The 27002-nt window shown below is 41.2% G+C and overlaps 3 protein-coding genes across 3 annotated transcripts in view; 2 read left to right on the forward strand and 1 right to left on the reverse strand.

Annotated features, from left to right (window-relative positions):
* col4a6 (collagen, type IV, alpha 6) overlaps positions 1-27002 on the reverse strand; it is a 444271-nt gene that overhangs the window by 26315 nt on the left and 390954 nt on the right. The window lies entirely within an intron of this gene.
* ovol1a (ovo-like zinc finger 1a) lies at positions 1583-13500 on the forward strand. The gene is made up of 5 exons (XM_071911298.2): positions 1583-2145; positions 9516-9754; positions 10752-10961; positions 11822-11966; positions 13105-13500. Exons 1-5 carry the CDS (start codon positions 2046-2048, stop codon positions 13446-13448), a joined length of 1038 nt encoding a protein of 345 aa, XP_071767399.2. The 5' UTR covers positions 1583-2045; the 3' UTR covers positions 13449-13500.
* mus81 (MUS81 structure-specific endonuclease subunit) overlaps positions 17188-27002 on the forward strand; it is a 12110-nt gene continuing 2295 nt past the window's right edge. The window contains exons 1-12 of the mRNA XM_071911303.2: positions 17188-17247; positions 18371-18521; positions 19173-19302; positions 20542-20627; positions 21628-21798; positions 21949-22029; positions 22261-22349; positions 23527-23739; positions 23831-24001; positions 24651-24778; positions 26018-26130; positions 26784-26903. Of these exons, the coding sequence (XP_071767404.2) occupies positions 18381-18521; positions 19173-19302; positions 20542-20627; positions 21628-21798; positions 21949-22029; positions 22261-22349; positions 23527-23739; positions 23831-24001; positions 24651-24778; positions 26018-26130; positions 26784-26903 (1443 nt within the window). The 5' untranslated portion in view covers positions 17188-17247; positions 18371-18380. The remainder of the gene's footprint in view (positions 17248-18370; positions 18522-19172; positions 19303-20541; positions 20628-21627; positions 21799-21948; positions 22030-22260; positions 22350-23526; positions 23740-23830; positions 24002-24650; positions 24779-26017; positions 26131-26783; positions 26904-27002) is intronic.

Consider the following 27002-nt stretch of genomic DNA (forward strand, 5'->3'; position numbering starts at 1 on the left):
AATTTCACAGAAACGCAAGCTCTAATGTAAAAACTTTTGGCACATTCTAACAGGGGGCTTGATTAGTGATTAATAGGACAGGCTTATAAAATCGCTGAACCTTCCCTTAAATTAAAAAGGAAGGAGTTCCAATGTACTTGTCAGGCAAAATTTTAAAAAGCCTTTATTTTGTGGCTAGTTCAAAAACATTAAAAGCAACTCCAGCGTCTTTCAGCAACGGCGTGGCCTTTATCAGGGAGCAGCACACCAAACTGCACGAAGAACCTTCAGCCACAACAAGGATGAAACACACTGGAGTTGTTTTTCATATGTTGTTTTTTACACCAAAAAGTGCCTCTGCTTTCCTTCCTTCAACAGAGAATTTCTCTTTCAGGTCACAGGACTGTAAAAGTCTATTTCGACCCTATAATCACAGAAGCAACGGGCCTATGATATTATGCAAACTACAACACTGTGAGAACGACTTGCATAGACCTGCAGGGAAACCCTTTTATCATGCTGCCTGCTCTTATATCCATACATTTACATTTTCATTATGTAGATGACACTCCTTTCCAGAGTGCAAATAATCTGCAGCTCCATACTACCAACATTAAGCAACCAAACAGTAAAGAGTGAAAGGGTTAGAGCCCAAGCACTCTGAAAACACATGTAAAATATATATATATATATATTCCTGTGACCCGAGAGTGGGTCAGCCTGCTTTTAAAGAGCTGCTAATCCTAAAAAAACTGACATCAGTCAGGGTTTCAATGGAGAGTTTTAGTGTCCCATGATGGTCTAAATGCTGTTTCAGAGGCTTTTCCACCCTGACAAGAAGAAAATTCAAAGGGAAACACTGAATACTTGTAATATTTTTGGCATGAAAATGGTCAAATTGTCTCTCGGTGCAAAATATAAGCAGCTTCAGGCTAAAATATTTGCCTTCCAAGACCCATATCAGTCAAACCCTATTCTATTCTATTCTATTCTATTCTATTCTATTCTATTCTGGGTTTAGTTCCAACTGTCTTCAGGATGTAGTAAAAAAATACTGCACCCTTTAGGTGATTAATAATGAAACCCCATTCATAGTCAAACCTTATCCAGAGTTTTGAGTGGTGTGTTTATGAGGTTTCAGGGTAAAGTGTGTGTATGCGTGTGTGTGTGTGTGTGTGTGTGTGTGTGTGTGTGCGTGTGTGTGTGTGTTTGCACGTGTGTCTATGTTGTATAATTGCCCTGCACCCCCTCTCTCCGTTTCGCCCTCTCTTCTTCTTGTTGTAGCACTATCCTTTCCACCGTTTTCTCTCGTCCCCACCTTAAAGCGGAATGAAGAGGTGGAGAGAGAGAGAGAAGAGAAAAGACTGAGAGAGAGAGAGAGAGAGAGAGAGAGAGAGAGAGAGAGAGAGAGAGAGAGAGAGAGAGAGAGAGAGAGAGAGAGAGAGAGGAGGGGTAAACCGGTTCAGCAGGTATACAGAGGCCTAGCCCAGGCTCTCCGGCTTGTTGTCACCGTTATTTCTGTCACGCATGCGCGCTGGCGTCCGTTTCCTGCTTTTTTAAATGAGTACCTGTGCTGACCCACCTCTGTCGACTGTGTGTGTGATCAGGATACGTTATCTGCCTATTTGTTAGTCCGCTCTCTCTCTCTCACCCACACACACACACACACACACACACTCCCGTTATTTGACGGCGCTGTCGGTGATATTCGTCTTACCTGTCCGGGTTGCTCACCTGAGCGGACTCACCTGTCCCGACGCCGAGGGACTTTTCTTTTCTGTTTTTTCCACTTCAGCGTTGGAAAAACAAGTTCAGAGAAAGGAACGAGGGAAAAGAAGGAGATTAAAAACGGTGCAAAGTTTGCGAAAAGAGAAGAAAGGTGTAAGGAGGAAGGAGAACGGGACCGATACCTTCCGTTGTTTTTTTTTTCCCTCGCAAGGTTTACTCAAAGAGGCGTGGGACGACTTTGGAGTCTTCTTGTTATTTTGTAACTTTACTTGAATTGACTTTGTGAGCGCGAGGCGGTTTATCTATCCACCGACCGGAGGACGCGGAGTTAATTGAGCATGCCGAGGGCCTTTCTGGTGAAAAAGGCGAGTGTTTCGCCGGGGAAGCGGAACTGGAGCGAGCTCCCCGATCATGAGCGAGGGGACGTCTACATCCCAGGTGAGTCCACGCCGCTGTAATGAGCCATATTTGTAGTTAATGCGGTCCCGAAGTAGCGGCGAGTCCGACTGGATTGGGTCTTAAATGCGTCTCGGGTGCATTTAAACACGGATTCGATGCGTTTTGGGTCACCCGGGACTCGGGTTAACGCCAGGTGTAACGGGGGTCGTAGTCATTGTAACGGGGCGCCGAATAACGGGAAACCAGCGGGCCGTGAAGTGAGGACTTCATCCCCGCTGTAGGCCTAGTCATTTGGGGAAAAGTTATGGATTTTCCTTTGGGGTTAAGAGTTTTGTTTGCTTCATTGCCTAGAATGTTTACAGTCAGATTGGATCCAATAGGGGAATCTAATTGTCTGACAGCGTGGCTGTTTGCATAAGAGGCATATTTAAAATCTCAGAATAGACCAACTAAATATGAATAAAATGAAAGTAATCAGCCATATTAAATATATTATGTTAATGCTACTGCCAGTATATTCGTTGGAGCTCTATTGAACGTCTTGATAGGCTACCTGTCATTTCCCACCTGTGTGTGTGTGTGTGTGTGTGTGTGTGTGGCGGCCTAACCTAGATATCACAAGGGCCCGTTGCTTTTCTCATATCGACCTTCAACCCCTGATTTCAGCTTTCTTCCTTGTGGCTGAGGCTGCCTGCTGCAGTTAGAGAAGGCTTACAGTTACTGACCAGTCCGTCAATTATGGCCTAATGACATGGGGCTTAAAACGTTATTCAGGGACGTGATTTGACTGTTGATTGGACTCATTAATTGGACATTTACTTTCTGTCACTTGTGTGGACTCAAGTTGTCTTCATCACATCCCAGAAATAGACAGATCTCAGGTTTCATAAACTATGAGTGGTGCGCCCATAAGATAACGGCAGGGAATTTAGATATTTCAGTGCGCCAGGGTCTTATAGGAAAATACATTTTCTGATTTGGGTCCCTAGCTGAAAAAGTATAAGAGCTGATATGACTGTCGTGTGCAGCCAAATTGAGACTGCATGTCTGCTTCACCGACAGGTTGTTTACCATCGACTTTGCATTAAAATAACTCAAGAGTCTCGGTGTCTCTCTGCCTGTCTCTCTCTTTCTCTTTCCTTGAGAACAATCCCCATTGTTGCCATCGGCAGAGTTTTTATTGTTAGGCCACATCGGTATCAGATAACAGCTAACGGACTACACCCTAACCTAACCTCTCTCTCCCTCTCTCTCTCTCTCCCTCACTCCCTTCCCCCCTTCCCTCTCTCTATCCGGCCTCTTTCTCTCTCTCTTCATCTCATCACCGTTAACTTTTAATCATTGACTTTTACATCCTCTCGAGTGTTTGAGACAGAAACAGTTGGATGAACTGAGCTGCCGCTACTCTTCGTGTGGATTAAACATGTGTAAGAACTGTTAAACAAGCCTGATGGATAAAAAACACACATAACAGAAACACTTGAGCATTCTAGGCTTGACTTTTAGGATCTGTGAAGTTGTGGAAACTAGTTTTACGCATAGAAAACAGGCGATTATTTTCTACACTGCAGCGAAATTAGCCTTTTCACACTTTTTATGGACATCTTTAAACTGTGGGTAAACTATGACCTCCAGTCGGTGATCATCATAAGGCAAACAACCATCAATATCAACAAAAAACAGTTATTATATTGCCATAAAAGTACCAATGTATGCCTTTCTGCCTCAAAAGGCCCACTTTTTTTGTAACTTACATCATTTTGATGCTACATAGTCTGATGTCTGCTATGAATTTACCTCATAAAGATGCATGTCAGCCTAAAGATGTGGGTCTGGTTTAAAAACATGAGAACTCATCATTATAATAAGAAACAAAATAACTGTGCGTAATTATACGCGCAGACACTTGTCACCCCACAGCAACGGTCTCACCTACAGACTGGTATGTGCCGTTACTTGATGTACCTGCCTGACCTGTGTGTGTGTGTGTGTGTGTGTGTGAGAGAGAGAGAGAGAGAGAGAGAGAGACACACACACACAGGTATGATAATTGCTCTCAGAAACAGGCGTGTTGAATAGTTTTATGAGGCGCCAGAATGCCACCAGTTTGGCCCAGTGGTGTTTTTTTTTTTGTTTTTTTTTTTTTTCTTTCCAAACTCTTAATCCAGAAACATGTGGTAGGGCCTGTTCCTGCTGTTTCTACCCGGGTTATAATCTGTCTGAGTTCCAGCTCCAGGCTGAACTGACTCTTTGGTTGTGCAAGTTTATGGTCTGGTTTAGCCTGTCCACCTTCTTTTTATTTCATTCATTTCTTGATTTATATGGCACTTATTTAACACATAACTCATATTGTTTATTTATTGTGTAGTACATACAAGGATCCGCATTAGCTGACGCCATTACAATCAACTAGTTTTCCTGGAGTCTACACATGACATCACGTTACATAAAAGAAAGAAAGTAGAACTGAATTTAACAACAGACGGTAGGCTGCTACTAGAAGAAGAGGACAAGCTGGCACTGAACCTACGTATTAATAGGCTACATACCACTAATTAATTAATGATATTTAGGACTATGAATATATCTAAATGTTCATTAATTCATTATATGATCGATATGCATGTATGTTGATCTATGTGCCTACATTTGAGGTGTGATTGGAAGGATGAGATGCGGCACATTTTGCTCTTTTTTCATAAAATGAAACTTTATTGATTCCCCGTTGGGAAGTGAGATCGTTGCAGCAGGAAAAGTAGCCTAATAGGATTTGGCAGGAGAAAAAGATCAATTAAAGCACACAAATAGATTATAAAATAGGATTTAAACAATTGAAGGGTTCTGTTATCCACAATTTTCCGGTAAAATTATGTGTAGAAACGTAATTTTTCTTAATCTCACATCTCCCTTTTGATAAATGAAGGCTTTAATGGCAAAACCCAAAAGGATATCCTTTTTGAAAAATAATTACCTGAAAATCATCATTCAGTAGGCCTATTTCCAAATTGCATCCTAACAAAGTAGCCTAACGGTTATTAACTTAAATGCAATTCTATAATGAGCTGTAGGTTATGCCAGCATTTTATAACAGAAAGTGTCATTTTTTCCGGTTCAAATGAATGAATGCAGATTATTTGGGGTTTTTATTATGAGAGTAGAAATTACAGCGTGTACTTCCGTGGCTTTATCTCGTTAGCAGGACGAGGCCGGGTGCGCGTGCCCGCTGCAAGGTTAATGTTTATTGGACAGGAGGAAATATAACGGACCCTACCTACTGACTCTGCAGCCTGGTGCTACAGACAGTACGCCTTTGGCAAACACACACACACACACACACACACACACACACACACACACACACACACACACACACACACACACACGCTCACAGTCTTTGTTGTGTGTGTTTGATAAAGTTATCTACTGGTTGTTGACTCTTTCTCCAAGCTGAGAGATGTTAAATGGGTAGCAAGTCAAAAAAAATATTAAAGAGCACGTAGTGGGTTCAATGCAGGTCTCTCTCTCTCTCTCTCTCTCTCTCTCTCTCTCTCTCTCTCTCTCTCTCTCTCTCTCTCTCTCTCTCTCTCTCTCTCTCTCTCTCTCTCTCTCTCTCTCTCTTTCTCTCTCTCTCACAATCATTGGGTGGAGTCTTGGAAACACTGGGGTATTTTGAACCCCCTACTCCACCCCCCAAACACACACACGCACACACACACACACACACACACACACACCTCATTCACCAGTGTGTGAGGGAAAGGAGGTGAGATGAGATTAAATATCAAACCAACAGGAGGCAACACAGAAACGTATCACCACACTAAGAATAAAGGATACAAATAAATGTTAGAAGTAGGTATACAATAGTTAAAAAACTATATGGCCACTTTTACATTTTGTATAGTAAATAAACCACTAGATTACATCAGATTACACAAATTCTCTTTACCCTGTCGAAAATGTAAACATCCTATAATAAATTTTAGAGGGATACTGCACAAATATTACAGCAAAACTATAAATCCTGACAGGGAAATATTATAGGATCACAAAATGATACCATAGGAGATACAGAATACTATAAAGTACTATAAGACCACTATACAAACTGTTGAGTACCACAGGCACACTATATAGCTACACTATACACTATAAATCAATACAGGAATATTATAGTAGTCTAATTGATCAAGTTCGAGTACTTGAAGTAGTAGGAGTAGTAGTAGTAGCAGCAGCAGCATTAGTAGTAGTAGTAGTAGTAGTAGTAGTAGTTAAGGTAGTAGTAGTAGCTGAAGTAGTTAAAGTAGTTAAAGTAGTAGTACTTAAAGTAGTGAGATAGTATTAGTAGTAGCAGTAGTAGTTAAAGTATTAGAGGTAGTAGTAGTAGCCTACATAAAGTAGTAGATGTAGTAGTAGTATTAGTAGTAGTACTTAAAGGAGAAGTAGTAGTACTAGCAGCAGCAACAGCAGTAGTAGGCCTAGCTAAAGTAGTAGAGGTATTAGTAATACTTAAAGTAGCCTAGTAGAGGTAGTAGTAATACTTAAAGTAGTAGAGGTAGTAGTAATACTTAAAGTAGTAGAGGTAGTAGCAGCAGCAGCAGTAGTAGTAGTTAAAGTAGTAGAGGTATTAGTAATACTTAAATTAGCCTAGTAGAGGTAGTAGTAATACTTAAAGTAATAGAGGTAGAGGTAGTAGCAGCAGCAGCAGTAGTAGTAGTAGTTAAAGTAGTAGAGGTATTAGTAATACTTAAATTAGCCTAGTAGAGGTAGTAGTAATACTTAAAGTAATAGAGGTAGAGGTAGTAGCAGCAGCAGTAGTAGTAGTTAAAGTAGTAGAGGTATTAGTAATACTTAAATTAGCCTAGTAGAGGTAGTAGTAATACTTAAAGTAATAGAGGTAGAGGTAGTAGCAGCAGCAGCAGCAGTAGTAGTAGTTAAAGTAGTAGAGGTATTAGTAATACTTAAAGCAGTAGACGTAGCGGTAGTAGGCCTAGTAGTAGCAGCAGATCCTTATAGGACCTTATATTATTTGTTATTGAAATATTATAGAAATATTAGAGTTAGGGCTGAAACGATTCCTCGAGAAACTCGAGTAACTCGATTACTAAAAATCATCGATGCAAATTCTTTGCATCGAAGCTTTGTTTAATCCATATACGGTAACTATATACACACTCAGTGTTTCGCACGGATGATTATTACTGTTGCACAACGCGCTGGAGAAAGAGAGAAAATAGCGAGGGGCGAAGAGAAGAGACAGGCCAGAGAAAACGACAGAAAGTGTCCAAAGTTTCGGATCCAGTGTTGCCAACTTGGCGACTTTGTCGCTAGACTTCGCGACTTTTCAGACCCCCCTGGCGACTTTATTTCTCAAAAGCGACTAGCGACAAATCTGCCGACTTTTTCTGACCATGGGAAGCAATGTTAATGTGTTGAATCCCAAAGCATTTGGCAATAAATTGGTTCGGCTGATGCCGGTTTTCTCTACTTGCTTGTCTAATCCAGAGAGGTCTGACGGTCACAGCGCTTCCCACACAGTGTAGCTCCTTCCCTCCGCTGAGAGCAGGGACTGTAGGATAGGGTCCACTTGTAATTGCTACCGGCGTACGCTGAAACTGGCCGGGTGGGCGGAGTCAGCACTTAATATTAAAACGGGATGAGATGAAGGCTAGTAAAGAATGCACGTTAATTATGGCTATATGTAATGGCTAGTTAAGAACGTAAATCAATATGGTGGCTAGTTATGATGTCCCTAAGTTAGCTAAGTTTTGCTCAAGAAAATAACCACAGAAAATAAAATGCTGCAGTCAATTTGTGAAAGCCTGAGCTTCATTCATGTTATTATTATGATAGTCACACACACATACACACACACACACACACACCTACTCCCCTCACAGTGATGCATAAAATACCCCAGAAAGCAAAATATCAGGTGGTGTAAGTAGCAATTGGAGCCTAAAATGCACCAGTCCAATACAGCAGGTATATTCAGTTTAGTTTGATTGCAGTGAGTAGGGTCAGCAGGTGTAGGGCAACCCTTCAACATAGTAAATAAATGTACATTAGCCAGTCTTATGAACTTGTATGATATTTAGGCCTAGTAATAAATATCAATAATAATAATTATTTCACCTCATTTTCAGTAAATCACAGTGTCGTATGGACAGCTTCGTGCGGACAGTTTTTCTCTTTTGTATATTTACTATTGCTCTTTAATAAAGCAAAAGTATTTCTTATCCGATTACTCGATTAATCGATGGAATAATCGGTAGAATACTCGATTACTAAAATAATCGATAGCTGCAGCCCTAATTAGAGTGATAACATAAAGTACAATAAGCAATATTATAGCGATGTTTCTTGACCCACCAGAGCCAAATGGACGAGCTTCACATCACAGCGAACCGTTAGCTCTGTTACTTTATACCTGAGTCTGTCATTGTCTGGATCCACTGCTGCCATTTTCACCGTTATAGCTCACTGTGGAGCTTCATTTGCATCTACATTTGAGTTTTATCTGATCGAGGCCCTGCAGAGTCAACTGATTCGTTGTCTTCCCTGAACCACACCTGCCTTTGGGCTACTGGCACGCACACACACACACACTTTCACAGACACACACACACACCTGTTTGTTGTAGACCCAGTTGTTCCTATGACTATAGAAACCTCTCTCTCTCTCTCTTTCTGTCTCTCTCTCCCTCCCTCCCTCTCTCTCTCTCTCTCTCTCTCTCTCTCTCTCCATTAGTGGTATTTTGTTATAGTGTGCTCATACACAGAACCACATAGACACATACACCCACTTGACACACACACACACACCGAAACACACACACACACATACAGGGGCATCCACCCCTGCGGAGGTGGATTGTTTGAGGAAGGTACAGAGCTGGTGCTGCAAGACTGTCTGGTCAGACTAGTCTAACCGTAATGGGAGTGTGTGTGTGTGTGTGTGTGTGTGTGTGTGTGTGCGTGTCCTATTGTTTCATGTGGCTTATGTCGCACGCACACCCACACATACACACACGCACTCTCTCTCTGTCTCTCTTTCTCTCTCAGTGTTTGCTAATTAACAGATTGTGCAAATATAAAACCATGTGTGCATGCTGGCTGTCTGTCTGTCTGTACTCTATTGTGAAATGCTATAGTACATGTAATCTCTATCTCACTCTCTCATTCTCTCTCTCCCTCACTGTCTTTCCCTTCATTGTCCCTCCGTCTCTTTCTCTCTATCCCTTTTTGATATTCAAAGTGATTATTTGCCATAATAAAAACACATAACAAACATTGACTGTCAATTGATTTTTCAGTTAAACGATTTCAAACAATCATAATAATCTCTTCTCTCTCTCTCTCTCTCTCTCTCTCTCTCTCTCTCTCTGTCTCTCTTTCTCTCCCTCCAGTCTCCATCTTCCCTCCGTCCATTCTGATGACGGAAACTGAAGCCAGCCCTGCCGAGACGACGCCGCTGTGCCTCACCAAACACACACACTCTCCCTCCGACACACACACGCACGCCGAGCTGCCGTCGTGCACGGTGCTGGGCCGGCCCCAGAGCCCGTTGCCGCGGGCGACGGAGGAGAGGTCAGACGTCAGGAGGAGGTCGCAGGGCGGCTCCACATACATCCGATCTAAAATCAAGGTGAGGAAACAAAGCCAATAAGCAGTAAATATAAGAGTTGTGAAACTGAGGAAAACGATTTTAAAGTTTATCTCTTGTCCCAACAAAAGTATTGTTGGTGCAGAAGTGGAGAGTATATCATTTAAAAGCATTTATTGGTATATTTTTTGTTGATATGAGATCTAAACCCATGTCACAACCTTTAAAACAAGAGTAGTTACTGCTGTTTGCTTTTTTTGGGTAGAGTAGTTTGGGTTGTTTTGGTTTGTGAATGTAATATAAGAAGCGTAGTATTCACACCTCAAGCCTTCTCAAGTTTTCTTAATTTCAAATCTTACTATGCTAATGCTTCATCTGCTCTACAGTCGAGATGAGCTGGGAGGGATTTTGGGTACTATAACTGCAGGCTTTGTTTCCAAAATGCTAAGAAATATCTCCTGATGTAAGTTGCTCAATATTTAAAAATCACAGATGGTTACATCCTCTAAAACATTGCTATTTTGTAAGTAAAATAAAGACTTAAGATAGCTAATAACTTCAGCTAATAACCTCAATAATATTCAATAATGAGTTTTACTTTTCATACCAGCAATCATTTGGTCAGAGTAGGTGGCACATTTTTCAAGTGATGTATTTCTCATTTTGGAATGAAACTCTTCAGTTTTTGTTATGAGTTATATTTCAGTAGAAGTCCAGCAGCTATGGTGGTGAAAGTTAGGAAAGTATTTCCTTTATGATTACAGTTAAATTAAATGCTAAGTTTGGTAAAAACATAACATGTCAATATAGTATACATTTCCCAAAATGTTCTGTCTATACACACGATACATGTCAAGTATCAGTTGACTTTCATCAAGTTTAATTTGAATAGTTTTGAATAATCAGGATAATCTCTTTTTCCTCTTTTCTCTTCTCCCCTCACCCTTTCTTTTAATCACTCTTTCTTCTCTCTCTCTCTCTCTCTCTCTCCCTCTCTCTCTCTCTCTCTCTCTCTCTCTCTCTCTCTCTCTCACCACAGGTAACTACAGGCGAGTTACCCCTCGACTCTTCTCCCCCTCCTCTCTCTCTTCCTCCTATTCCTACCCAGCCCTCCTTCACCTCTGATATCACCATGACTCCCATTGCCTTGACGACAACCACCGCCACCCTGGCAACGGTCTCCGTGGCGACCGGATCGGCGGAAAGTCAAAGTGCATCATCAGGGGCATCAGGGGCGTTCATGTGCCAGGTATGTTGATAACTTTGGAAAAACATCAGTTTTGCTGAAGATTTGAACATGATTTAAGGATCTAATCAGAGGTGTGACCGAGTCAACTTTGCTCGAGCCCAAGTCAGTCTCAAGTTTGAGACATAAGTCTCAAGTCAAGTCTCAAGTCTAAATGTAGAACAGCAAGTCAAGTCAGAACAAATCAAGAGTCCAGTATCAATTTAATATCTTAAAGAAAACTAAATATCTAGGACTTTTCAATGCAATATGGTTTTAATTCGAAGACACTTCGAATGTCGTGGTAGCTTGCTGCCATCGGTGTATGAATGTGTGTGTGAATGGGTGAATATAGGCATTGTTGTAAAGCGCTTTGAGTGGTCGGTAGACTAGAAAAGCGCTATATAAATGCAGTCCATTTACCATTTACCATTTAATTGGATAAAAACTTGGTAAGAGCATCCTGAGTTTGATTTCTATGATAAGTTTCAACTTCAATAAATTCAATCATTCCATACAAATTCAGAAAACAGAATTTAAATTCAGTCGTCTGCTGGAACAAATCTCATCACTTTCAATCTGAGTCATTTACACAAACACAAGATCTCAAGTCAAGACTTTAGAAACCTTTTCAAGTCACCAAAGTACAAGTCAGAGTCGAGTCCCAAGTCACCAGAACCCAAGTCAAGTCGAGTCTCAAGTCTTCTCTTTGTGCATCAAGTCAAGTCTCAAGCAATTCAAATTGTGACTTGCGTCCAAGTCATGTGACTTGAGTCCCCACCTCTGGATCTTATTATTAGAAAAGTTTTACTTCATTTTTCAGTTTTGGAGAAAAAAATTTACATAAAGGTAATGGACCCTGACCGTGTTGTGGTTGTGTTTAGGTGTGCCAGAAGGGTTTCCAGTACCAGCGGATGTTGAACAGACACATCAAGTGCCACAACGACACCAAGAGACACCTCTGCAGCTTCTGTGGCAAAGGCTTCAATGACACCTTCGACCTCAAGAGACACGTACGCACGCACACAGGTACGGGAGGCAAACGTCCCACACAAACTTTCATGTATGCATGAGAGCATGTTACACACACTTAAACATTCACACAAATGCACATAGATACACTCATATGCACACAGTTAAGAAGGGATGCAAGAGAGCATTGCGTATGCACTTGCGCATATGCACACACAGGTGAGGGATGCAAGCATTACCTCCCATTTCACACACACACACACATGCTTTTACTTCTATCCTTTGATTACCTTCCATTCCACTACATTCATTCCCTAACCTAAATCTAATCCTAATTCTAATTTTAACCCTAAACCCAATTCCTAACCCTAAAACCCTAAACTAGCCCCTTAAAGGATAAGGCTGGTGTTTTTTAATGCATTGCTTACCGTCAACAAATCCTATGAAAATAACAAAATCAGCAATGATTTTGTTTTGCCAACAAGTCTCGTCCATGTAGTCGGTGCCCAATGCAGCCTCATGTCCCAGCAGCCATAGAACTCCATTGTATTAAAAAAACATTAAAAACATGTCAAAGAGCCATGCCGTTGCTCTGGGCAACATATTTCATCATCACGATGCACCGGGCCGGCCGACTTTTTCCTCAAACAACTTAATAAGCCGGCTGTAAACACTTTGCGATCTCAGGAAAGTAGTTCCGTAGCACCGAAAATAGTCCCCGGCATAATGAAGAATTTGTTCCCATTTGAATTCGATTTGGTAATAACTACAACAGCCTGAGTTTTCGTGGTAACAGCGATTTTTAAAATTGAAACTATGTCTTTGTGAGCTGTATTCAAGGTTTTTAGCTTACAATTGGAGCCAATGACTTCCAGGTTGAAAGCTAAAAACGGTATGTGGGAAGTGAGAAAGTAACGGGAGTAGAGCAAACGCATTGTTGATTTTGTTATTTTCATTGTTGACGGGAAGCAATGCATTAAAAAAACACCGGCCTTATCCTTTAAAGCAGTGAGGACCGTCCGGAATTACCTCACTTCCAAAATGTCCTCACTCCGAAAGGTCTAAAACTCAAACTGGTTCTAACACGGCTAGAAGTACAAGAACACACACAAACACAGAGGTAATAAACTTGAGAAAGCATGTCACACACTTGCACACCTTCACACACACTCTCTCTCCATGCGTCTCCCCCCAGGAGTCCGTCCCTACAAGTGCAGCCTGTGCGACAAGGCCTTCACGCAGCGCTGCTCCCTGGAGTCCCACATGAAGAAGATCCACGGCGTCACCCAGAAGTACGCCTACAAGGAGCGACGCAACAAGCTGTACGTCTGCGAGGAGTGCGGCCACACGGCGGGGACTCAGGACGAGCTGCTGCTGCACCTCCACTCGCTCCACCCCAACAGTCCCTTCCTGAAGGGCAAGGCTACAAGGAGAGGAGGAGGAAGAGGAGAAAGAGAGGAAGAGTCCGGCGGAGGATCCACGCCGGGTTCTCCCCAAGGCGTCGATAGCGATGATACCACTGGGTCAGCAGGGCAGTAGAGGGAGATAGGATGGAGGGATGGATGGATGGGAGGGAGAGGGGGGTGTGAAAGGTTGCGAAAGGCGAACCAAGCGGGGATGGATGATGGAGGGATGGATGGAAGGAAGGGAATAATGAAGGGAGGGAGGGATGCAAACGTTTGCCAAAAGACCAAGCAAAGCAAGGGTGGGAGCAAGACGGATGGATGGATTCATTAATAGATGAACAAATGGATGGGTGAAGTGATGAAGGGATAGGTGGATAACAAAAGGTTAAGTGAGATGACTTGGCAAAGGGGAAAACAAATGTATGGATGGATGGATTGAGTCATGCATTGACTATATAGAGACAAACTTCAAAGGAAATCATGCACCAATTAAGGCCATGTCTGACATTAGATGGCATATTTTACATGAGATTACGATGTGTATGAGATTATTAACATATTCTTCACACCAGTTGGGTATGTCTGGCAGTAGCAACATTATTTTCTTCCTCTGTTTTGTATGTGAATATCGCCTGTGGGATCTTCTGTACAGTGAAAAAGATAAGTTTTCTATGAAAAAAATACTTTATTCATTAAAGGGAGTAATATATTACATCAGAATGTATTTTGTTTTTGTTTTATACATAGTCAATATTATGTATCATACATATTGTTTGGGAAATTAAGAGCAGTGTCTTTACTTTATGTGGGTAGTTGGTGGATATCTGCATTGAATAGTCTCAGTGGGCCAAGTGCGTAGCCTTCTGGTTTGAGGTTAGCTGCATTAGCTCTGCTAGTTGAGCTAGACCGAGAATAGCTGGTGTCCTGAGGCCAGCTCAAAGGTGACATAATGCACCTTCTGGCGGCCATGTTGGAGGTCCTCAGCTCTTGGGCCAGCTCTTGTGAACAGCTGATTGCGCTTCTAAACATAGCCTACAATGTGACCGTCTCAACAGCTCTGAGTAGAAATGGTTAATTTCTGTGCTGTTTTGACTGAGAACCGATCATTTTATCAGTTTTATCTAACCGATTTTGAATTCAGATGTCAGCTTGTTAGCTAGCTAACAGTCGATGGTCAGCTGTCACTGTTCTGTTACCACATCTGAATTGCACACTATCTAACAGAAGCTAGTTTTAGTAGTGGCTAGTAGTTGCATGTTAAAATTAACATTGGTTGCTTTGCTAAATTAGCCTCCCAGCTAGTTAGCTAGCTATCTAACAATGCCAAACGCCAACTGAAGGCTAACTGAGCTGACACTTCTCAAACTATAACAGTAGTATGGCAAGAGCTAAAGACAAGACAGTTTATTGTGTCACAGTAACCTAAAACAAATCGACCTTATCAGACTATTCACTTTTACTTAACAGTAGGCTACTGAATTTACCTAAACCCGCACCACAAGCTCTTTCAGGTACCTCTCTTTATCTTGCCCGGATGTTATAGATTTAGACATTACTTGTGCACAGCCAATTCTCCATTGGACCTTCATGATGGCGCCAGACATTGTTGCAAAGATTTGTGATTCACAGGTTTGATCCTGTAACAGCCGATGTGTGCTGTCGTGTGGCGTTCTCGAGCAAGACACTCACCCCCTACCTGTTCACTCACTTTAAATTGCTCTGGGTAGAAGTGTCAGCTACATTCCTTACAGTCACTTCCTCACTTCAAAGCATCCAAATGTCAACATTTGCTCTTGCCAGTTCAGAACCTGTTAGAAATGCTCGGTGTGCATTGTACTGTGGGATTGGCCTGGAGGACTGAATGTCCGCTGTGCCATGCTGATTTGTCACAGGCAGAGCTAGATCATACAAGGGCTTGGCAAATGTTACAATTGCCCAGTATACTTATATACTTACTGAGGTTTTTAGTATGGCGTCCTCTGGGTTGCTTTTACATGTGCCATATTACATTCCCAAACGAATGAATAAACCGACTGCTGACTAGGAGCAACACAAACAGTTGTTTTTTTTTACTTCACATCAAATTGATTTGCCAAACTCTTGTATGGCTCAGATTGTGGAAGAAAGTTGCACAGGAAGAATGGGTCGGTTTAAAGAGACGGTGATGTTTACATGACTCCTATCACCACTCATTTCCAGGGAAATGGATTATTTTGTTTGCAGTTATTTTTGTCTTATCAGTAAGCAGTAGGCCAGTAGAGAGATGCTTCAGTTCAGTCCTTTACAGATCAGCAGTCTGTGCTTCAGGTTTGGGTGCAGTTCACTTCCTATTGTGGATTTTCTTCAGAATTCAAAAACTGGAAATCGTTTGCCATTAAAAGCTTCTTACATCTGAGCTATAAAGAAATTAGTGAGAATGAAGGCTCTATCACTATAATGTGAACTGATGTTTCAATTTACACTTTGAACTAGGTAAATTCAGAGGATTGATGGTGTGTGTGTGTGTGTCTGTCTCTGTTGGTGCATGTGTGTACAACCTATAAGGGCCTGAATTGTATAGGAGTAAATATGTAGCTTTGTTAATAATTTATTATAATTATCAAATCATGCATTCCCTTTTATTCCTGACAAGTTATTTATTTTGGAGATGTATGTTTTCTGCAGAACAATATTTTACAGTTTGTAACTTGGTGTATGTGGGGTTTTGTATCATGTAAATATTTTCTATTGACTTCTGTTTCCTGTGTGAATGTCAAAGTGTCTTTCTTTTGCCTTCCAGCCCAGAGAGCCAACTTGATGTTGTAACATTAAATGTGTCTCCTTTGACTTTCAGCATCTGTGGTTCATTTGTATTCAACACTGAAAGCTAATTATGCGTTAGACTGCCTCTCACTTTGTGTGTGAATGCACGCAAGACAGTTATTAATTACTAATTATGCTATGTTTTGCCAAGCTTTATGTATGTGTGTGTGTGTGTGTGTGTCTGAGAGAGAGAGAGAGAGAGAGAGGTTGTGGGTGGAAGTGTGAGGCTGAATTCCTGGTGTCTGTTGGGTCTTGTTAGAGGAATCCAGCAGACTCCCAACACACTGAAGGTACCTGGAGGCAAATTCAGGTGGCAACCAAATAACGGTTCAAACTGACTGACACTGACTAAATAAAAGAGGCGTGGAAGTCATTTGGCCCTTTGGTCATTCGGACCATCCACCCTTATGGCTAAAGGCACGTGTGGCATATACATACATCAGAATATGTTTGGAAAATATATAATGTACAAAACCTATTTGGTCATTTGGACCACGCATTCTTTTGATTAAAAGTACATGTCACATATACATATCAGAATATATTTGGAGATATGTTTCAAAATGTAGAAATACTTACAAAAATGGCCAAGATAAATGTATTGCACATGTATGGACAGCTCTCTGCATATACATTTTCTTCCTATGACAACACGCGGGCCTACATCCAATACAATACAAGCATCCAATACAAGTATATACCACATTTTGGCCACTCAAAATATATATATATATATCTGTATATGAAACGTAGTCGATTCAGGTCTGTTCATGTAATTCATCATAAATGTGGAATTTGAATTACAAATTCTGAATTTGTGATCATATAATGATCATTCATTCATTCATTTTTTCATTCATTTAGTATCTTGCTTATTTATTTGCTTGTTGGTCTGTATGGTTATTTATTTATTGGTTTGTTTATTTATTTATGCGTTTATTTATTCGTTAATTATACATCCATCACATTGTTACAGAAATGTTCTTTTATGACTTCCGCCGCTAGAGGCCGCTATTAGGTATTTTTGCCTTGTGCCCCTCCTTCCGCTCCTGATCACGTGACTTCCGTCAACAAGGAAGAGAGCAATGTCTTTGAATACAAGGCGCCAGCTGCTGTAAATTTATTGAAAGGTGAGCACATTGCCATGAACAGACACGACGGAGCTCCATATTTCACTGCTGCAGCTTTCTACACATTTTATTAGCTTCTTTTTGACTTGTCGAGTCAGTGGGTTGTGGGTGCAAATATTCACACAGGGCAAATTGCTATCTAGTTTTTGCTAACGTTAGCCTGTTAACTTGCAGGCTACAATTACTTTTATTTACATGAAGTTGGCTAGTCATCGTTGCTTTTATCATAATGTTTCCAGTGGAGGCTGGTGACTCAAAGTTGAGCAAGGGATAGCCTCGACAGGTGCCGTTCTTTCTTGTATGGAAAGACTGTTAAGCCAAACTCTATTCAAAAATCTTGAAATTCATTTTTCACATGCTTATCGGCGAACGAAACACACATCTTAGAGCATGACTTAAGACATTTTACGAATCATTTGGAGACACTGGAAAATGTGGCATATAGATGATTCACCAAACAGTGCTTTATTTCAGTAAGATCTCAACGTTTACAATTGGTTCACACCGCTTGCTACCGCCCTCTACGGTGTATTTTGACTGAAGAAGACTGTGGGAATAACGGGTGAACCAATTGTAAAACTTCAGATTTTATTGAAATAACTGCTGCTTTGTGTTTATGGTACATGCCGAAAGGAAGAGTGGACCCTAGCGATTTGTTCAAGGTGTTCACTCATGTTCTACGAGGCATGTGTCTTTGCCGATATGCAAGACAACATTAAATAGCCAGATTTTTAAATTGAGTTTGTCTTTCCAAGACGTAACTGTACGTATCTGGGCTTGGTAAATAGTTTTGAAGGGTATGGCTTTACTCCCATACATTTCAATATATTTAAACACTTGTTAAATGGCTGTGTTTCAAAATAGGTTACACAAAAATTGGCGAAAAAGTGTATTTGTAGCCTGCTGCATGCGTTCAAATTATATTTTGTATAAGTTGCAGATGGGTTATCAACAGTGTATAGGAAGAAAATGTATTTCCAGTGTTCAAAATTTATTTTTGAACTTGTGTATTTTAAATACATCTCCAAACATATCTGAAGTATATGTGAAAATAACTTTTTGCAGTATGCACAGTATTGAAGACTAAACAACCTACATTAATATTCTGCTGATCTCCTGTCAGATCCAAAGTGATGCCAGCCTCGGAGCCGGTCCGGTTGGGTCGGAAACGAGCCCTGCCCCCCTGTCCCAACCCGCTCTTCCTCCAGTGGCTCACCGAACTACGGGACCAGGCGAGAGAGAGGGGGCTGAAGACCCAGCACGTCTACCAGAAGGTACAACAGGACGCTCTATTCTATTCTATTCTATTCTGTTCTATTCTATTCTGCACTGCTGCATTCTATAGATCATACTTTTTCTTTCCACTTCAGCTCTGTGGATCATACAGATAGAATACAATAGACTAGAATAAAACTGAGTTAATAATTATAGAATATAACTTGCCCAGATAAAGTAGATGATGCCCTAATTTTTTTCTCAATGGGCCACATCAAATATGACACTCTTGAGACCTTTTGGAGTTTTGGAAAAATTTAAAAAATAGGGTTCATATGCATGTCTGGAAAGTCTGGAAACACATCAAAAATGAATTTGATGATTCAGAATCATCTTAAAAAAGGTTTTGAAAAGGATGCAAATGGTCCAAAAGTCTGGAAAAGTGAGTTAAAAAAAAACGTGTTCACTGCGGAGACGCATGACAACACATTTTATGTTGTTGTGGATCAACTGTTATTTCTCACGTTGGGATATTTGTTGCTGTGAAGACTAATCTTCAACTATAGAGCACTATGGACAAGAAGATTAATGTAGTCCAAGAAACTGAGGTCTAGAAAAGGTATTTTGAAATGTGTAGGAACTCAGTCGAGTGCAGAAACATTGATAAAGGATTGATAAAGGAATAAACAGTGTTTTCTTTTCCTTACAAGGCCATCAGCTCTTTGAATAAGTATCCTCTACCGCTCCAAAACGCCAGAGAGGCAAAGATCCTCCAGAACTTTGGAGACGGGATCTGTAAAATACTGGATGAAAAACTGCAGCGGCACTACAGAGAGAACGGTGAGAAACGGAAGAAGGGATGGATGGATGGATGAATTGTTAAAGGTATTTGCATGTTAGAGATAAAACCTGCCACCTTTGCTTTATGGAGCAGTTATTCTAGTTATTATGCAAAACATTAGACAAAAAAACGACTGTAGAATAACATTATAGAGAAAATGAAGAGGATAGAGGAATGGACAGATGGGTTAATAGGTGGAAGGATTATGTAAAATACTAGATAAAAAAAAACTACAGATATAATAGAGAGAATGAGTTTGGATTCATGGATGGATGAATAGATTATGTAAAATACTAGATAATAAAAAACGTCCAAAATTTTATAGATGGAGCAGTGAGACAGAGAGGGAATGATGGATAGATGGAAGCATTATGTAAAATACTAGATGGAAAACTCCAGCGATGTTGGAGAGAGAATATTTTAGGAATAGAGGAGGGATGGGAGGATGAAGGGAAGGTAGAAGGCAAACATAAAGTACAAAAAAACAAGAAACTACAGCAAAATTACATAGAGAACAGTGTAAGATTGAGGTGGATGGAGGGACGGAAGAAGGATTTATATAAACTACCTTATGAAAAACTACAGTGAGTAGAGGGATGAATTTTACATTTACAATTTCAGCCAATTATCTCACACTCTCAGACAAATTGATGCACAGTAGAATAAACTTAGATTCCAAGATCGTCAACATTACAAGCAGCCAATCGGATTACAGATACTGTTGAATCAACATCAGCATAAGATACTACCAGTCAAAGGTTTGGACACATGCGTTTGTTTTGTATTTTTACTATTTTTCACATTTTAGACTAATAGTTAAGACATTAAAACTATGAAATAACACAAATGGAATTATGCAGCGACCAAATCAAAACTATCTTATATTTTAGATTCTTTAAAGTAGCCGCCCTTTAGCAAAGGCTTTGGAAAGAAATTCATACATAGGATCAACTTCACTATTTATATTTGTCTAAGAAACTCATTTCAAGCAGCATTCAGCATTTAAGCAGAAGCCTTCAGATCAAAATGGCTTTAAGATCATGCAAAACACACTACATTCAATCAGGTGGGTCCAAACTGTATAATTTAATACATCTTAATAAAATGATGTTCATGTTACAGTCTGTACATTAGAACCGATTCTTCATATTCAATAGATTTTGAAGGCAAAGTCATCTAAACGTAATTTGAAGTAATCAGATTACACTGATATTTTCTCCTCTCTTCCTCTGTCCCAGGTCCGGACGCTCCCATCCACTCTCTCCCCGAAGGAGCGCCCCCTCCTGGTAGACCGGACAACAACAGCCTGGCTCCCTCCAGAAAGGTAGGTAAGGAGGTGTGTGTGTGTGTGTGTGTGTGTGTGAGTGACAGAGAGACTAAGAAAGTGCGTTAAGAGTTTGTCTCCCTCTCTCTAACAGCAGTTCCCACTGGTCATGAAATTTCTGGAATATTATGGAAATTTGGTAGGCGTATTCCAGACAGGGAAAGTTATTGAATTTGATAAATTCTCTGGGGAATTCAGTGAATATTGGTGGAATTTTGCAAATGGGTGGGAAGCCTGTAACAACGAGGAAGCAGAATCTGCACACACTGGGTGCTCGTGTGTGTATCTGTTATTCTACTCCCAGGATATCTAATAAAAAGATGAAAAGCAAGTGCCTAAAATTATGCTTTTTTTTTTCTTTTTTTTTTTTTTAAATGTGTTTGATAATATTTTTCTCATTTATTTGTTCATTTATTTGCTTACTACCTCGCTTACTTTGATACTTATTTATTATTATGTTCAGATGGTTCTGGATTCACGTGGAACTGGAATGTGTGGTTTGGTTCTCTGGTAATAGCTGTAAATGCTAAAGGAATGTGTGATGTTAGAGCTATTTCAAAAATCATGAAAATCATCCTCATTCAGGATGAAACAGAGAGATGAATACTGCCCGGTTTTATTAAGTGAATAACATCACTTGATTTGAAGAGTTCTACTCTAAAACAAAAACAATATATATCCATTTTGGGCAAAGAAATCATTACCAGAAGTTAATCATAAATATTTGTAAAATATAGAGGATCCAGTCTGTAAAAGTAGGACTTAAAGGACTTAATGTGGTAATCTACAAAATCACTGTTTTTTTTTTTTTAAGCCTCATTACTGTGGTGTTTCTGCACTGCACAGCTTGGATTTTCTGTTGATGAAGTTTGAGTTTCAGTAGGTGGCGCTCTTTTCTGTCCCGAATTATCACTTCCAGCGATGTAGTGTTGGTGGATATCTCATTTTGGAATGAAACACTTCATCTGTTTTCCTCCATGTCATCCATCGTTCCCTGCAGAAGAATACTCCAGGGGATGGAGGGAAGGACAGAGGAGGAGGAGGAGGAAGAGAAGCTGGAGGAGGAGGAGAAGGAGGAAGAGGAGGAGGAGGGAGGAAGAAGAGGGAGTACGTGCCCCAGAAGAGATCTGGCGGCCACGCTGTCCTGCTCGCCCTCTACAGACAGTCACAAGTATCACTTCTTTCTTCATCACACTCAGTTGCTCTTTTCAACAATTACAGATTAAATCATTCAACTGATCCTTATCTATCTATCTATCTATCTATCTATCTATCTATCTATCTATCTATCTATCTATCTATCTATCTATCTATCTATCAGATCCCAGGTAGTAAAGGTTATATGTTCAAGCTGGAACTACAGGCTGAAGCCCAGCATCTCTGTGATAAGTCTTTCGCTGTGGTAAGTTGATTATACACACATGTACAAGCACACACACACACAGACATGTACATTAACACTGGTTATTGGTTTGATTCTTTTGATTTGACTATTATTCTCCTTGTGACGATCCTCCTCCCCTCCGTTCCTCTCTCTACATCTTCTTGTATTTTACAGTTTCAAAGTAGATTCTTTCAAAATGATCACGTTAAACTCCGTTTCCATCTCCTCTCTCTCTCTCTCCGTCTGCAGCCAGATCTAGGCTCTAAGTACACAGCCTGGTCTTCAGTCAGCACTCTGATCCAGAAGAACCTGGTCCTGAAGACACACAGCCCCGCAAGGTAGACAGTAAACACACATGGAAACACACACACACACACAAGCATGCAAATTCTCTCCAAAAATACACTGGTTACGTTCTTTCTAGCTACGTTCGCACTGCAGGCCTTCATGCTCAAGTCTGAATTGCTGCTCGTATGTATTCTAGTGTGTAGTTGCCTCGGGATTTGATTTTGTACAGAGACATTTCCAGACATGTCCATTTCATAACATTTCCATATATGTAGATTGGAATTGACAATTAGAATCCATGAAGCTTTCTGCTGTTCACATGGATTAGAAAACATCAGATATCTGTCACGTGTAAGGAGAAAAATCTGAACTGGGACACTTTTATCTGCAGTGTGAACATGGCACATATTACACACACAACCCAGGAACATTATGGTATGCTGATCCAAGTCCATCATATTTAGGAGGCAGTTCACACCAGGACTCGTGCTCAGTAATGTCCCCTGTCACCAGATCCACAGGGACAAACCCACATAGGCAAGGGGGTACTTCCTCAATTCCTTCAGATTTTGTCAAGCGATTCAGAGAGTCTGGTGTTGCTCTAGTCAACGGCTTGTTCTAGGTCGGAGAAACAATTGGACCAATCAGCACCTTTGCGGGCGGGACTAAAGTTTGAACCGTTCATGCAACAGTTTTTCATTTGTTGAAATCACCCCCTTAACCGTCTCAATGTTTTTGTCAAAAACGACCAACATTCTTGGTGAAGTTAGTAAATATACCCAGCTTCAGTGTCACTGAAAATAATGTCAGAGCGGCCGGATACGTCAGTCACTAGTGATTGGTTCAGGGAAAATCAACCCCCACACACACACACACACACACACACACACACACGCACACACACACACACACAGACATGTTTACATTCTGTGTTCAACATGGTGGACGATCACGATCACTGTGTCTGTTAATTGCTTGCAAATTTCTTCTTCCCTTCGAATGGAGAGAAGATTTGTAATTTAAGTATTTTGTATCATCAGATTCATTTGTTATCGCTGCAGTGACTCAACTCTGTTAATAGTATAGAGGGCTTCAGGGGATGTAACCCTGATGTGTCTAACCCCTTTTGTGAAAGGGGTTAGACACTTCTTTCTTTCTCCCTTTCATTCTCTTTTTCTTTCTCTCTTTCTCCCTCTCTGTCTCTCTTTCTCTCTCTCTCTCTCTCAGGTACTCTCTGACAGAAGAAGGTCTTGCTTTGGCGGAGCGGCTGGATTCAGGAGAACAAGGGACCAACAGAGAACCAGAGAGAGACAGAAATGGAGAGAGGGATGAAGAGGAGGTTGGGAGCGAACGAGGGGAGGAGGAGGAACAGGAAAGAGGCAGTTCAGGAGTTGTGGACCTTACTGCCAGTGAAGAGGAAGAAGAAGAGGAGAGAATACAGTGAGTGCTCACCAAACGGTTAAAGATGGATGGGTGTTGTGTTTCATCTTGTGCTCTTACCTTCCTGGGAAAACGCCTCTTTTCTGTTCAGCCCCACAGAGAGGCCGGCCGGTGTCGCCCAGACCAGGAGTGAGGCGGATGGGGTGAGCTGCTCAGGAAAACCCCAGGCTTCACAGGCAGCGAGCAGAAGGCCGAATGCGGGCTGTCTCTTACCTGGAGCCTATGAGATTATACTCTGTGTGGACTTCATCGAGACAACGGGGTGAGAGAGGTGTCCGGGTATAAGTGTGAGGGGAAAGAACTGTTGTGTTATACAATAATTGGCATTTATGCATCTATCAGAGATGGGACGATCTGCTACGATTCGATATCGATATGGGGAATTCTGTTTATTTCTGAGCCACACATCTTTCTAGCGATGCCATTGGCTCGCTAGAATGTAAACCACAATTTAAAAATGTCATAAAGTGCAAATAGTATACTTTGGATGGAGAGCTTGTGAAACTGTGATGGTCAAGCGTCTCATTTGTGATTACTACAGCAGAATAAAATGGAGCTAATATCACAATTCATTTTTCTGCCCCGTGATACGTATTGTTACATTTTTGTATTGCGATATATTGGATTTCGATATATTGTTCCAATCCCTATCTATGTGTGTTCGTCACCCACTATTGTTTGTTAATTTGTAAGTATGTGTGTAGTTTGAAATGTGTGAAAATGAGTATGTATACAAACCTGTCTCTTAATGCCGAAAGTTGTTAGTTCCTCCTGAATGACAGTAATATGTGTGTATATATGTATTGTGATATGATAATTTGTGTGTGTGTATTTTAAGTGTTAACTTGTGTGTGTGTGTGTGTGTGTGTGTGTGTATATGTCATGATTTGTTAATTTGTGTGTGTGTGTAGTGGCAGCAACCACCGTAAGCAGGAGCTGGTCAAAGAGCTTCAGAGGAACGGAGTGACCTTTGACATCAGGAAGCTGAACGTCGGAGACTTCATGTGGGTGGCGAAGGAAAAGGTCGCACCCGTTCCAGGTAACACACACACACACACACACACACACACACAAGACGACAAAAAGCGGGGAAAAAATTAGACCGATTAGGTGATGAATCCATGCAAAGTCAATGGAAGGAGGTGAACAGATTAGGGAACTAGGGCTGGGTGATAATTCAATATTATTGTTTATCGTCTTTCAGTGGAATCATATGGTGATGATATGGAGATTTTGGGATATCATGACACACAATTGTACTGTCTGAACTGATGATAACAAGCAAATTTTATTGAAAAACTCTATCCATGCACCTGTTAATTTCTCTCGAAAATCTCAAAATAGACAGCAAGCTCATTGTAGCGGTGTGTGGCTTTCCTGGGTTCTATGACAGAATGTAATTTATTTGAAGAAAGAAGGATATAGAAAATGAAACGCTTAAGCTCATGTAAGTGGCCTTCTGTCTGAACACAGGGGTTTCTGAGCGTCTCCTGTTGTAGACTGCAGTGTCTGTGCCCAACCTCTAGGTGGAGCCATCGCTACTGTTTGTCTTTCTGTTAAAATCTCCTCTCCTCTCCTCTCGTCTCCTCTCCTCTCCGCTCCTTTCCTCTCCTCTCCTCTCCTCTCCTCTCGTCTCCTCTCCTCTCCGCTCCTTTCCTCTCCTCTCCTCTCCTCTCCTCTCTTCTCCTCTCCTCTCTTCTCTTCTCTTCTCTTCTCTTCTCTTCTCTTCTCTTCTCCTCTCCTCTCTTCTCCTCTTCTCTTCTCCTCTCTTCTCTTCTCCTCTCCTCTCTTCTCTTCTCCTCTCTTCTCCGCTCCTCTCCTCTCTTCTCCTCTCCTCTCCTCTCCGCTCCTCTCCTCTCTTCTCCTCTCCTCTCTTCTCTTCTCTTCTCTTCTCTTCTCTTCTCCTCTCTTCTCTTCTCCTCTCCTCTCCTCTCCTCTCTTCTCCTCTCCTCTCTTCTCTTCTCCTCTCATCTCCGCTCCTCGCCTCTCCTCTCCTCTTCCACTGCACTTCCCTGCCCATACATCTCTGTGTCTAACTCCCATATTGGTATCAGATGTCAGGCTGATATAAGTAAATAAATCTAATTTCTCTCCCCTTCTGGCTCATATTCATATTGATTTGACTCAATATGTCTTAAGGGCATAAATGCTACTTAATGATACTGCTGCAATATTGTCCAAGGATCTAAATACAATGGGAATCAAATATAAAAGAAGAAAAGCAAGTAACCGTCCTCTCTCTCTCTCCCTCCCTCCCTCCCTCCCTCTCCCTCTCTAGGTCAGTTGCGGGCCCCCCCAGGCAGGGAGCTGGTCCTCGATTACATCATCGAGAGGAAGAGGATGGACGACCTGTGCGGCAGCATCATCGACGGACGCTTCAGGGAGCAGAAGGTCGGTGCGGTTGTTATCTTAACTGCAGTTGTTATCATTACATTACCATGACAGACTTGTGTGTGTGTGTGTGTTGGTCTTACAACTCTGTGTGACATCACCCTTCCTCTCCTCTCGCTGTTTTCTCTCTCGCTCTCGGTATGTATTCAATAGTTTTACAAAAGTTTTCCACCATGGCGCTTTTTCTTGCATCAAAAAGCAACAATTAAGCTGTTTTCGCCAGTTAATGTCATTAACTGGCTAGCTAAGTATGAGCCAATATGCTTCATAATAACAAAATCATAACAAGCTGATAATTGCACTCAATAACAGTAATATATCATGGTAAGTGTGGCCTAAAGCTGAATCCGCTGTGTGGTTTTTAAATCACTATTAAATTGAAAACCATGCTTAGTTTAGTACAGTGGATACCCATTATCAGCATATGAATACTGGATTTGTGTCATTTCTACCATTTAATGAGATTATTTTAAGACTGGTGATTTTAAGTGAGGTGTATGACAATGAAGCATAAGTCTGTCTCTCTTTCTCTCTCTTTGCCACACCTCTAACACTAACCCTTTTCACACACACTACTTGTGCTACTGAACGGAACCATAATTTTACTTTCTCTCTGTCTCTCTCCGTCTTTCTCCCGTTCGTCCCTCCGTCAGTTTCGTCTGAAGAGGTGTGGTCTTCGGAGGCCCATCTATCTGGTGGAGGAGTGTGGGACGGCAGCCTCGCACCTGAGTTTACCTGAAACCACGCTACAGCAAGCCATAGTCAACACACAGGTACCTATACACACACACACACTGGCATACGCTTAGATGGCAGTTTGCCTCAGGCGGCGTGTATAAATTTCATTGGCTGATGACGTCCATTAGCAGATG

Source organism: Centroberyx gerrardi, chromosome 23 (genome assembly GCF_048128805.1).
Source record: "Centroberyx gerrardi isolate f3 chromosome 23, fCenGer3.hap1.cur.20231027, whole genome shotgun sequence".
Taxonomy (NCBI): Eukaryota; Metazoa; Chordata; class Actinopteri; order Beryciformes; family Berycidae; genus Centroberyx; species Centroberyx gerrardi.